This window comes from Neodiprion pinetum, chromosome 3 (assembly GCF_021155775.2).
Source record: "Neodiprion pinetum isolate iyNeoPine1 chromosome 3, iyNeoPine1.2, whole genome shotgun sequence".
Lineage (NCBI taxonomy): Eukaryota > Metazoa > Arthropoda > Insecta > Hymenoptera > Diprionidae > Neodiprion > Neodiprion pinetum.
Genome location: NC_060234.1, coordinates 39,162,272 through 39,176,210, shown reverse-complemented (window position 1 = coordinate 39,176,210; position 13,939 = coordinate 39,162,272). Strand labels below are relative to the sequence as shown.

The 13,939-nt window shown below is 44.4% G+C and overlaps 1 protein-coding gene across 1 annotated transcript; it reads left to right on the top strand.

Moving 5' to 3' along the window:
- The first annotated feature begins 3,033 nt into the window (after positions 1-3,033).
- On the top strand, positions 3,034-10,010 carry cact (NF-kappa-B inhibitor cactus). Its single transcript, XM_046617756.2, has 3 exons — positions 3,034-4,231; positions 5,791-6,143; positions 8,863-10,010. Exons 1-3 carry the CDS (start codon positions 3,792-3,794, stop codon positions 9,225-9,227), a joined length of 1,158 nt encoding a protein of 385 aa, XP_046473712.2. The 5' UTR covers positions 3,034-3,791; the 3' UTR covers positions 9,228-10,010.
- The last annotated feature ends 3,929 nt before the right edge of the window (positions 10,011-13,939 follow it).

Sequence of the window (13,939 nt, the reverse complement as noted above, 5' to 3'; positions counted from 1 at the left end):
CATCACTGCGCAACAAAATGATTTTCTCATGGAGTCAACGTGGCCAGCTTGCTTCGCCGTCCCGCGGATCATAAAATTAACCCACCATTGCTGTATGGATTTTCCGCGTGGTTTACCGCTGATTGTGAGGTTTGATTGAATGCGTCACGAGGAACAGAAGCATTACGCTGCACTATTACACGAACGTACGTGACAGACTTTCGATTCGATTCAAGATATTGATTTACGTGAAATTCAATGAGTCAGTACGTGCATCGATCAAGGATGAGAAAATCAGACGTTTCTCCAAAAACGTCGTTGCAACATACGAATATTTGTGCGCGCACGCATCAGAGTGAAATATAATTAATCGTTAATGAATTACAACTGACAAATTCATACAAGTTCTTGACACCGATGCGTTGAGTTATACAGGATATTCATCTCTGTCCGCGTAATTTACGAGCTGCTAGTATCACACGAGCGAAACTATTTATGAGCGGAGCGTATACTAGTTTCGGGCACGTGAAAATCTATCTACGTAGTATAGCTGAGTCCCAAACGCGTGAAACTATTTTTAAGCTCGTTATTTGGGTTTTCGGATTTCTATCGCCCTGCAGTAACTTCGCAGAAAATTTGTTTATCGGGTAGATCAGGCCCTCAATTATTTCCTCAATCCGATCAATGAATGCAAATAAACGGAGCCGTGGTTCGCGAATGACCATCGAACTATCATCGGTTATTCACGTTACGTAAGTCCCGCCGGGCAATACGTAAGTGTGAAGTTTTCACGTGTAAATTGCACGAACAAAACTTTCCCATTTAGCACGTGTCCTTCGCACGAATATGGGCTGTGTTCAATTAACTTCGGTTGATCAGAGCAATCATTCGCATCGATATTCTCATAGCGCAAAAATCAAAATCGGTTCGCAAGCCGTCGTAGTTATAGCTAAAGCCCTGCGGGTTGCATAATACAGCGGACAAGGAATGAGTATATATTGCCAGGTAGCTGAAAATTTGAAGCAATCGTTTGAGAAGTCCCCCGAGGAGGAATGAAAAGAATGCACTTGCCTCAAATAAAATGGCTAATCAAGTGTGTAAAAAGCTCGAGTTGTATACCGGGAGAATAAAAACAAGGTTGACGATGGCTGTTCGCTGTACCCTTGCCAAGAAGATGGCGTATAACTTGCGAAATTTTTCCCCGGTCATTATACAGGTATATCCCGGAATAACGCAAGACTCACAGCCTTCCATCCAATCATCTTACAATCGCGGTTAAGCTCTAAGCCTGTCGTCTTCAATTTAACATGGTTATTTTGAAACTTTGTTTTCGTTCAATTTGTTCTACCAGTGTATTTAGCTCACTAGTAACGAACCAGCCGCCTTGTCCAACGGTGTGGAGATAAGCATTTAGGTACGATATAACGTCAACTTATACTGCAGCGGCATGTCCGCACCGGTCGTATCTTTTGCCTTGTACAATATAACGATATAGATAGGCGGGTACTGTGTTTGCCCAGGTATTATTCTCGCCCGGTATTTCCGAGATTATAGACCCAAGACCTCGGCGTGAATTGTTTATCTGAGAACGAAGAGGGGGGGGGGGGGGGGGGGGGGGAATTCAATTTGGAGAAATCGCGTAGCCCTCATTACCCCTGAAGATCATGGTACTCATCCTATTTGCAAATTGTTGAGAATAAAGAAGTCCAGTCGGATGACTAGGACTAGACGGATCACTACAATTCACTCTCAAAATACATTACAGACACGAAGCACGTATCTTTTACATCGTCGGAAATATCGCTCCATGTTGCAGCGGTTAATCATGCGGAAAATTATAATATGTATTGGTTATCAGCTTTATGTCATACAGCGGTACCCGTTGTAGCAGTTTCAATTCACAGGATACCAAAGTATCGCTGCAATGATCTCGAATCATTGTCTGGGTGTGGAAAATTCTTCATAGTTGTGTTTTGACAGCAGGACAAAGATTAGCTTAGCAAACGGAATAACCCTGCAAGTATATCTGCAGTGTAGAAATATCTTGAATCATATTTCTCACCTCGAAGAACCGAGCTTCTCGGCGTTTTAATTTTCCTGCGAACTGTGAAGAAAAAAGTTTTTTAATTATAACGTCGATCATCTTCTGTACCGGTATTTGCAGCAAGCATTTGCGTATCTTGAACGGACTTTGAATGTTGAATAAACTTTGATCACGAGACTTGGTACAAAGCGGTGAGATCTACGTAAGCTTTTCACTCATCGTTTAGCACCCGAATTATCTGCGTTCGTCATTACGTCCCCACTGTTAAGTGCACAGCTATTCGTGCAAAACTCCGGCCATAAACAATGGCTGGGTATTTTTAAAATAGACTATTGAAAAGTGGCAGTGCGAGAGAGAGAGTTTTCCGCTGCACCTTAATTGGGCACTGACACCCATATCGGGTGGCGCAATCGTTAATTCGCTTGAAGTTAACCGCTTGGTGTTTAGAAATTTTTGAATGTTATCCGATGGTGAAAGCTGATTGTGAACAGCTTGCGCTTATAAACGCGATACAAACCGAAGGAATTCTTTCCTCTTTTACGAACGCAGATATTTATCTAGGTATACATTGATTATGAATCTCCACGCGTTCAACACAGTGTAATCAAGTTTTAACGACCTTCGTACACGTATTTAAATCCATTTCAATCGGGGTCGTTTCTACGCACCAATCCGGCTAACACTAACGAGCTCGATGAGGTCTCGGAAGAGAGCGCGAGACGTAAGGTGAGCTTGACGCGTTTCTACCGTGCAGATTTCCCGAAAGAAAAGCCGTGGGAAAATAACATCTGTCTCACGTCCGCGTGTCAATTGGAGTGCAGCGTGTGACGTAACATACGGAGCTAACACACCGGGAGGGACACAGACACAGCAGGACAAGCATGTCGCATGTCAAGCATGTCGCATGTCGATGTGAATGTATGTACGTACATCGACGAGCCTTGAAAGTCGAGGATTATACCGACTTGGCACTCAGGAATGGTTTTCCCGTTTCATTTGGCAGCTGCCTAGAGGGGAGAAACGCTCGAGGCGAGTTCCTCGCTCGTGTTTACAACTTCGGTCAGTACGTTTTCAAACGTCAGTTGCGTTGGAACGAATCGAGGAAGCGGAGTCGGTTTGAAAAGCCACTTCGTTATCAGCGTTTTCACGGACTCGCTGAATCGTGCACCAAGCGGCTTTCGCAAACCGTGGTTCGGTGCTAATAGAGGAAATTGACAAGCACTAAACCGTGCAAACATACCGAACATCAAAAGTTCCGCAACTGATTGTGTGACTCGCGCAAACGGTCGGACGATAAGGAGATAACGCGTACACTTAGTGCGGACACGTTGCGAAATGGGGAAATTCGAGCTCCGAGTTATTCCGAAAACGGCAAACTACAGTTGCCTTCTGCAATCGTGAAAGTGAACACCGCCTGTCAGAGCTCTGCGACTAATTGCGCGGTAATTATATACAATTAAACTAATTGCCGAAAAGCCAGATCTGGTTAAACAACAGCTGTTACACAGTGAACGGTATCGCAATTGCTGTAAATAAAAAAAAAAAAAAAAAAAAGAAACGTCAGAAAACAGTTGGAAAGTGCCGCTTAGCTGACAGTTCGGAATTATAATCGTAATTTACGGTACGTTATACGTACATCAAAGTTGAAGTGCGTCATTGACATATCTCGCGGCCGCAAACGTCGTCGTTAGTCGCGTTAACTTATCGTTACCGGTATACGCATTTAATCCGCACCACTGCCTCGCCGAGGTTCAGAAACAGCCAGACGATGCTGCAATCACGGATGACGAACCAATCGAAGAAAAACTTTTCAGATGACCCCGGGGTCCAGATCGATTCGGGGTTCTTGTCGGGCCAGAACATCACCGTCCTGCAATCGGAGCAGGAACAACCTGCCGATCTCAGGCTCCACGCCGATCGGGAACACTCCGACGTCTCGTCCTGGAAGATCCAGCCCGACGTAGATATGAGAGTCGACAGCGGGATCGTCGAGGCTGGTCTGAGCGATACTCTGAGCCAACTCACCTTGACACACGTGACGATAAACCACCTCAGAGGAAAGGTTCAGGCCGAACCAACCGACGAATTGGCCCCAGTTACCGGTCGCAGATTTTCGCATCATTCTTCGCCGGTTGACGAAGACTCCTACCTTGAACAAGCCCAGCAGCTTTGGAAGCTCTACTACTCGCAGGACGAGGATGGCGACACGTAAGTCTTAATCGATTGGTACTCTAACTCCCGCTGATTCGTCATCGTCAAAAGACCGAATCGATCATTCGAATCCTTGCTTGTCCTCTTTTCTTTTTCTTTTTTTTCTGTTTGACTTTGATCATTTCTTAACGAGCTATTTGCCTGTTACGATATTATATATTTTGGACGTGCTAAGACTGCGTTGTGTACAAAAAGTCTACCACTGCCTACATGCTTAGTGATCGTTATGCGCGTCGTGTGAGTCATGAAAAACATTACTACCTACGGTAATGATCTCATAAGGATCACTTCGAAGCGGATCGTCCGATCACCTTGAGACATTCCTTTTGTTTTTCGAACAGTTGTTTGTTCGATACGTTGGCCTTTCTCGGTGTTGAAAATTTCATTCCCATAATGCTTTTCAACCTGGTAGAGGAAACAGATGCGCATGCTACTTTATGATCCCGGAATTCCTCGAGTGATTTGTAGTTTGTTCTTGAAACGAGGATACCATCGTAATGGATCATTTATAAAACGATCTTCAGCCAGCGTAGCGGATTCCATTCTTCCGCATGGGACCCGAGCGTATAGTGACCGTAATTTTGGACGGAAATATTCGATTCAAAGTTGTTTCTCAGTTTCGAAGGTCGTCTCGAAATAGCTGAGGCATGATGTATCCGCGGGCTGGAATCTACTCACGAATTTAGTACGAAGATCGGGTATATTGGTCATTTTTCGAGGCGTGTTTAACGTTCGGGATCCAAGATTGAACATTTTTGAACGACAAAAGGGAAAATTTAAGCTCAATTTGTCCATTGCATTTCCAGGAAAGCATTACTGATAGCTAAATTGCACAATTGTATAGTGTATTCATTTCCCTTTCCTTATACACGCCAACGTCGCATGCCGGATTAATTAATAGTCAGAAATGTATAATTGCGGTGGCAAATTTTCAACCCACGTCAATCGAAAACCACAGATTAGGTAGCGGTAAGCTTTTTTGAACGCTAATATGCAACCAATGTCCTGGTTGAGAAACTTTTTTGCCTCAACTTTCAATATCTCTTGACAAATGACCGCAGTTCCGAGTAAAATAAACATTTTCACGACTACGAGTATTTGAAAAAATAAAGAAGGAAATGATCAAAAAGGATTCCTGGTCAAACCCATGAGTAATTCGTCAACCCTCGATGTGTTAATAACGAACAAATTGGTCATAACCCAAGTGGCGGCGGTCAAAAATACCATCCACAGATCTCTGTATCAACCGGTGGTTCGATATCTGAATTCCAATACTTGACTCGCTGATTATAGATCCTATAGTTCGGCATTTAAGATTAGCTCTATCATCCTTCGCCGTCATCTCCGAGGCCAGATCAGTGAACTACGGGTGTGGTAAAAATAGCTAACACAGTTATCAAACATCCAGTTAACCACAGCCCGCCTTGCGCCGTGTGTTATCATCGATGATTGATGACGTTAAAAGCAAACGATCCTTCAAATCCATATCAGAAACGTCGTCTCGCTCGGCATCGAACAAAGAGCCTTAAGTAAATGAAAATAATTTTTTTCAACAGACAGCTACACATCGCCATCGTCCAGGGTTTCCACGAGGTCGCAATGAGCCTGATAAGAATGTCGCCTCATCCCTCGCTCTTCGACTGCTTGAACAGCAAGCGCCAGGCGCCGTTGCACCTCGCTGTTTACACCCACCAGCCGAGCATAGTGAGGCGACTAATTTTGGCGGGAGCCGATCCGAGCCTCAGAAATTCAGACGGAAACACGGCGCTCCATCTCGCCGCAGCATCCGGGGATTTGGCCTGCGCCAGGGCGCTGACCGAGCCGATATCGTCCTGCGAAAGGATGTACCTGACACCCGGAAGACAGGCGCCAGCGATCCCTCAGGACCTCGAGCAGCGGAATTACGAAGGTCAGTAAACCGGAGCGTCGCTATTCTTTTCTCGATTCCGTCAAATCCCGTGAGGGAACAGCTGATAAATTTTTGCAAATCGCAATGTCTTGGCACTTTGATACGCGGGCACTTGGACGACGCGAATCGCGGAACCGCGATGAAGCGGCGTGACCGTCGTGTCTGATTTATTCCGTCAAAACGAAATCGGTAATTGTGTTGATCGCAGATTTGCTCCGGCATCGGCGTCGGTCTCTTTTTCTCGCTTCGCCGACCGATTGTTGCACCTGTAAAAGGCAGGAAGCGTATCCGGTTAGGAATTTAATCGGCCATCCTCTTCTCCGGGATTTGTTGCATCACCAATATCTCTCCCCGCCCCCCCCCCCCCCCCCCCCCCCCCCCCCCTCGTTTAATTCTGACCTCAAGTCGAAGCAGAAGCAGATGTGTTTGACATTCAGGAATACCTGCCAGGCTATTTGCGCACCGCTGCGTTCTCGACTCGGGAAACCCCACAGTGGCGACAAACTTGGGGGATCCCTGTAACGATTTGCAAATAAAATTGAAAAAAAAAAAAAAAAAAAACGTTCCGCGGCCTGATAACGGGAACGGAGGATCGATCTCAAGGCAGCTTGGAGTTTCCCGGGAGGATTTTGCAATCCCGCATCGATCGTCGTCCCGTGTTGTGAAAAGCCTATTTCTAATCCCAGGTGGAGACACGACTTTTCCGAAATATCTGTCGACGGTTTAAAATACGAAAGACAACCGTCTCGGTATGATAAAACGGTTGTTTAAAAATGAAATTTTATGTAGGGCAGCTACGCCGCTGTTGGTGGCAAACTCATCGCGAGCCGGTTAAGTTTAGCCCGCAGGCTTTGATCGGGACAAGGATAGTTCAACTCGCGGCATCCCGTTGGAGCTTATACCACGGAGCTGACTCACGGCAGCTTCCTAGTTCTATCTATATCCTGCTCAGGCATGTGACTTGGCCACCTCTCAATTCCTGGCTTTTCAAACACGTTCGAACGGATTTACCTCGGCGTCTCCCGCGTTCTGTTGTTTAAAAATAATGGTACTTTTTCATACGGGTATTAGGCGAAGCGTGATTGGCGATAAATATTGTTTCTATTCAAGAGGTAGGTGCAAATTGGCGACCCAGATAATCACCGGCCCTATTCTCGTTCGGTCAAGGCGCCGCGGAAGGATTTGCCAACCGAGAAATACCCGCGGTGACTCTAATTCCTGATTCGCCAATTGCAATTTACACATCGCACAGAGGCGTACGGACAATTCGACGCTCGCGTCCTTCACCTGACATTGTTTTTCGCGATCCATCCAACAATAGAAACGCTACACGCTCGCCTCTGCCAACTCGGTGCAAATACGCGAACGGAAGGCCTCGTCCTCGGGGCGGCCCACTTTCGAAAAACGACCAAACACGGCCCTCGCTTTTCGGTTATGCAACGATCGAGATACAAAATAGAGAATGATTGGCTGTGAAGTAACTCTTGGAGAGAAACCCCGCGCGACTTTGTTCTGTTGTACGAATTCGTTACTGCCTACTTATCATGGATGCCTAATCGTTGTGTGCACCGCTGCACGATACCGACTGGACGGTATTATGATCGCGGTTTTCCTCAAGCTTCGGAAGCGGAGCTACGTAATTTGTGTTTGTCATGTGCATGGAATGGGCGATGTCGACTTACCGCTGTCTCATAGACGAGAATTGTTAACGCCCGTATAGATAGAAGAAAAACAATATCGCACAACCATTCGAGGAGTAAGAATTTAATTGCACATGCACGCGTGTAAGCGTGACTAGTGACGTGGTTTTGCTGATATTCTGTACGTGTCCGCGTGACGCAGCGGCATTTTTTCTCTTCTAATCAACTTCTTTGCATACGTGTCGCACGTTTCGAACCGACGCATTTTTGGGGACTATGACCCTGCAGTTCGTGTTGTAAAAGAAGATGATTCAACAAACCCGTGCGATTGTTTCGAAATAGTTGAGTGACGTGAGCACTTCGGTTTGCGGTTGAAAAGAAATACGCGAATGCGATGAGTTTTTCTCGTGGTATCGTTGTACGTATGGTGTATACCTACATGGAGTTTATCCCGCGAAGAAACGATCCAAATAAAACAACCAAAAAGTCCGGAATCCAAAGGTCACAGAAATTGAAAAAAAAAAAAAAAAGGTGGGGGAAAAAGATGTCACTCGTGAGTCAGTCAGGAAAGGCTTTTCTCGACCGAATAAGAATCACCATCACTTCTCGGAAGTGCACCGATCTTCACAATTGCGATAACTGTCGTTCAGTTTTCATTTGGTTTACTTATCATTCTTATTTCTTGGAAAAGAAAAGTAGGTACACCGATGATGATATAAACGCTGAACCGCATGTCCACACCGTTTCTGGACTCTACGTGTGTGCAATGATCATAGGGATTAACCGTTTGTAACGTTTTTTAAACATTGGCTTTTGTTTGTAATAATAAAGCAGAATCCCGCGGCGCCATCCGTCTCCGAGAAATCTTATCTCGGATACCATAAACCGAGAACAGTTTCATTCGCGTTAAATCTTACTTATTTATACGTTACACGTGTAACATTTCAGCAATCGTGAAATTTCACCATTACGATGGTGAAATTTAGAAATCCATATAATTCCAACTTCGAACCACAGTCGATCCTGAATCGAAAGAAGTTTAGCACAGCGTTGAACGTTCCTCTTTTTCTTATTTACAGGAGAAACCTGCCTCCACGCTGCAGTCGTCGCAGGAAATACGGAAGTCGTACGATTGCTGATCAGCGTCGGTGCGGATCTCGAGGCTAAGGAGAGGCTGGGAGGAAGGACAGCTCTTCACCTGGCCATCGAATGCCGGAGAAAAGGTGTCACCAGCTTACTGTTGCAAGAGTGTAATCCCCAGCTGGACGCCCTGACCTACGGAGGTGTTACCGCGTACGAAATCGCAGCCGCATGGGACACGCAGTTGGCAAAGGAACTCGGAAGGAGACTCGGTGCGACGAGTTCGCGCACCGCGGATTTCAAGAACAACGACAAGCTTGCAAAAATTCCCCAACTCTGGCAGAGTGTGGGATTACGTGCCTAGGCGAGACGTGAAATTTCAATTCGCGTTTCATCCATTTTCCGTCGAACATACCCAAACCGACGAAGCCGATGATCAAGAGTAAATAAACGAACGGGCGATTCAATGGAACAACCGAAGTTTATCCGACCAAGCGAATCGCGTCCTGTGCTAAAGGATAAAGAAAACGGGAGCTGGATGTCACAATTTGCTGCATGTACGACGCACCAGCGTGACTTGTAACCTTCAGGTTCGAGATGACGGATGAAGAAACGTTTTCCGGTATAACCACGGAGTATTGATTCTTGGGGTGAGGTAAAGAAAAAAAAAGAAAAAAAAATAGGGAAACGATGGATGATCCGAGGAACGTGCAGCGATGCCCGATTCTCACCGATATTGTATATTGGACGTGTTGATGTATATATTATAGATAGGTATATGAGCTGTATGAACATGTACACTGGTTACAATTAGTCAAAAATTTTCATGTGTATATGTATATATATATACATACTTAAAAAATATTTTATATTTATATTTACATGTTACGTATACGTGTATATTTGAACATAGGTATATGTTGTGTTATGTACGTATGGATGTACATGACGGAGACTGTGAATGGGACGACTTCTCACGTCGACTTATGTATTAATAATTTTCTTAATTATACCAGAATCGCAAATTAGACTGTAACAGTGGTGAAGAAATAGCCCAACGAAGAAGAAAAAAAAAAAATACCCCGCGTGTGTAAATATCGTCATTCCTTGTTAAAACTGCATGTGTAAACGTGCCGTCGTTGCGAATCGCGAGTAAGTGACAGGATAATGTCAATGTCATTCTCGTGATAAAATTAGCGTTTATACATTTTAATATAAAAAATAAACCAACGATTATAAACCAAGAGACAAGCTGACGTTGTCACTTTTCTTTCCTTCTGTACGTTGAAGAGATAATTTATAACGTATAAATTTATTAGACACGCTGTCGTTTGAGCGTAGAGATGCGGTGAAACAGCTTCATGAATCAAATCCTTAAAACGTGCGTTGAAACGATGGACGATGCGCGTTACTCATCGCCTGGCCGGAAGAGAAAATCATCTACTTTCCAACGGTGAAACGGTCTCTAGCAAAGTATCGTCACGTACGCAATAACTTGTTGAGACTGCAGATTTAGGTTTTCTAAGCGAATTCCAACGTGCCCGATTGTCGAGGTCGAACCATACGATGACTCGATGCCAGTCAGAATAAATCAGAAATGATTCGCGTTGTTGCTATTCGGAATCAACCGTGAGGTTGTGGTCTGAAAATGCTGTTCTTCATCAAACCGCGGACGTGATTCTGCAAACTTAACTGTGTATCCTTCTTTTATATGCACATTCGCTTTGAATACATTTTCCTCTTTTGCTCTCTTCTCAAAGAGAGCCCGCAGAAAGTTTGGTGAATCACTTAGAAAACATATATACTGACAACCTTCGTGCCGTTCTCAGGAAGAATTGGGTGTTCCCGATGTAACCGAACTTACGCGTTATTCCTAGTAGATAAACGCCGCTAAGTAGTAAACGATGAAAGGGGTATGTCCGGTATTTTTTTTTAATCACTTTCGAAGGTACTTCGTTGAACGCTGTGTGCGGATATTCGGGAATTCCCAACGTAAAGTCTGAAAGAGGGTTACGCCCAGGAATTGACTTTGACAAATGGGGAAAATGTAAATTCAGTCGTACTTTAATAATGATTCTTGGAGGGGCTTAGTTTTGGAGAGTCAATTAAAAAAAATCTAAACTTCCGTCTCTTTGAAACTCGTGTTAGTTTGTTAATCATCGGCAGTGAATTAAAGTCATACAGAAACGAAGGACGGTTTTTTGTTGAAAACAATAAATCGGAGACCCTAGAAATAGTCATCAAAGCAACACTAAATGCCTTTCACAAAGATTGAACCTTAATTCGCATTACGGTTCTTTATTTTTGTTAACATTCCGAAAGTATATTACGTCTGTCAGAAAACAATCAGGGTGAAACGTGACGGCATCCGTGTTTTCCCAACTTGTCAAAGTTATCTCATACTGGTCCGTTTAAATCATTCTTCGATAGTATCCACTTAACGAGTTCTTCATTAATTCATTCCCGGAACCAAGACTGGAAAGTTCGATAACGCTTAAGTGATCCCAGTTAAGGAGCCGTCCATAAACTATGTCACCACTTTTCAACTTATTTAGACAACCCTAGATTTTAATCCGACCCCCTAAAGTAACGTTACGTTTTCGACGCAAGTTTTATTTTCAAATTCAAATAACATCAGTAATGAAACGTTGTCAGAAAAATTAAAATTTCTCATTTTCGAAAGGTAACGTTACTTCGGAGGTGTCCCCCCCACAAACCGGTAACTTAATTTGTGGATCACTTTCAGCTGTCAATTTTTTTCGGATCCAACAAGTCTGCCTCTGTTTCTCTCTCTGCACACTAAGCGATTTCCACGAAGCGTTTATCCATATGGATGGGAATAAAAGTTGTCTCAGATTGTTCTGGCATAGATGAACCGAAAACTGGTATTCGCCGGATCAACTTAGCGCCGCAGCACACATCAGGGTATATTCGCGAAGGCAGTGCGAGGGGTATATATATTTCCATCTCATAGAGACACGTCGCAGACGTTCGCCAGCGGTCTTTTATCACTGTTTGCTCTTTTTTGGGGAAGTTTGCTCTACTCCTCATTCTCTACTTTAGGCTTTGCCGGATTAGTCACGTGGATAAGGTGCCGTACCTACAAGTCCCCGGTATGTATATTTGGCCGAAGTCCCAGCGTGCCTTGGAGGATGCGTGTGCATCTCGACGTCTGGGAAGAACGTCTTTCCCCTGCACGCTTTATCTCTACGTGCTTATTGTATTTATATCCGTACGGTTGTACAAGCACACGGTTTTTCGTTGCCTATAAATACCTGCCACCGTTTTATTTGCTCCAAATGCCTACGCGTGCAGTAGACCGAGTTTAACTTGACGTTACGCATGAGGTCCGAACTCCAGACCTCTGCGTCATCGTCTGATCCCGGATTTTTATCAAAATCTGGAATTTCGTCTAATGAAATTATTCGGATACTGACTTGCATTAGGTACTGTTCGTGAAACCGGTATGACAACGATGCTCCGACAACAAGCCCACCGGAACTTGATGCGAAAATTTGGCAAGTATCGAGATCCTGGTTGAGCTACGTACATGGGAATATGGATGACTGGATGTGAGGCAATTTCAAAAAGAATGTCAAAAGTAAAGCCCGCTGATGGTGCATTTGTATCGACATTGCGGTCGTACGACCTTTCGCGTATTACGCAACACGAATAATGCGAGCGAACACGGCAAAACCGTTCCGAGAAACTCATGAATAATTAGAATTATTGATGCTGTAAGTTTTATGCCTTCAACGTCTCGCGTTAACTGGGTAATATAATTTTTAACGCTTGTAACGACGGGTCTTTACGGCCTATGAGGAAACAGTGGATGATGTATAATTAATCGCACTCGTCAATATGATACGAAACTTTCTTCTTATCAACTTCAGATCTCGACAACATCCGCAGTGCAGCGTTCAATTACCTTGCCCGCACAACAACGAAAGGTATAAAAATAAATGGAGAAAGAAGCTTCTGGCAATGAACCCTGCCGCCTGCGAGTAGATGATACGCGTATAATTCGAAGCAGATTTACCGCAGGAGAGATCGAAGACGCGTACCTTTATTATACAGCCTTTGTAATTTATACACCTTTCTTTCCGCAGTTCTCGATCACGAGCTTGCGGCTGCGGCTTTTCGCTTCGCGAGGCTCTCTAGAATCGCAGCCAGCGCGTTCGTTGTACACGGTTCGAGGTTCCATTCGGTGGGACTGGGATTCCCCAGTAGCCCCTGGGAATTCCAACGCAGGCGCGTTGAAAATGCCGCATCTAGAACTGACGATGAGTTGGACAGTACGGTATACGTGTAAAACCAGTTTCAACGATACAGGCGGCTGACAAAAAGTTCTTATGCGTATACCGGCCGTAAAAGGAGAAATCATTGGGTCGAGAGAGGGCCTAGATCGCGGATATCGCGATCAGCTGATCGATTAACGCATGCATAACATCCTACGAATACGGCGACTGACGAAGTAAATTTCTGTTTAAAATTTATCCCCTCCTATTTGACCGCAAAATATCGAGGGACCACGGATTGCGGTTCTGGTATAATATCTCCGATGCAGACTATTCGGCTGTTAGCGCGCCATTGCTATGTGGAGCAATTCGGTCAGTGGGGAATTAAGCTGACGTGCTTCAGGGCGATAATCGAGTGATCAGGAATTTTTACCGATAATAGAAGCCGGCGACGTCGCATGTTATGCTTGTCACGTATATGTAACGTATTATAGTACAGACCTACCCACGAAGTAGGTGCATGAGGAAATAGTTTGAATTGGGTATAAGGTATAGAGCGAGTATAAAACCGGCGAGTGATTTCGCGTAAATCGAGAGACGGGAATTTATTACATCATTTCCAAAAATGGAGGTGCTTTTGTTTTCGGCGTGAGGCGCTTACGGTCAGCAGATGCATTCTGCTTGCCTTTCATAACATACGTAACTTTTAATACAATAACAAAGCGGAAAAACCGCACAACACGTTGGAGTTTTCGATGACGAAATGCGTTAGACGGTTCCACGTTTCCGTGAATTTCTCCTCGCATCTGTAATATATTTATTGTAACTCTTCATGTGA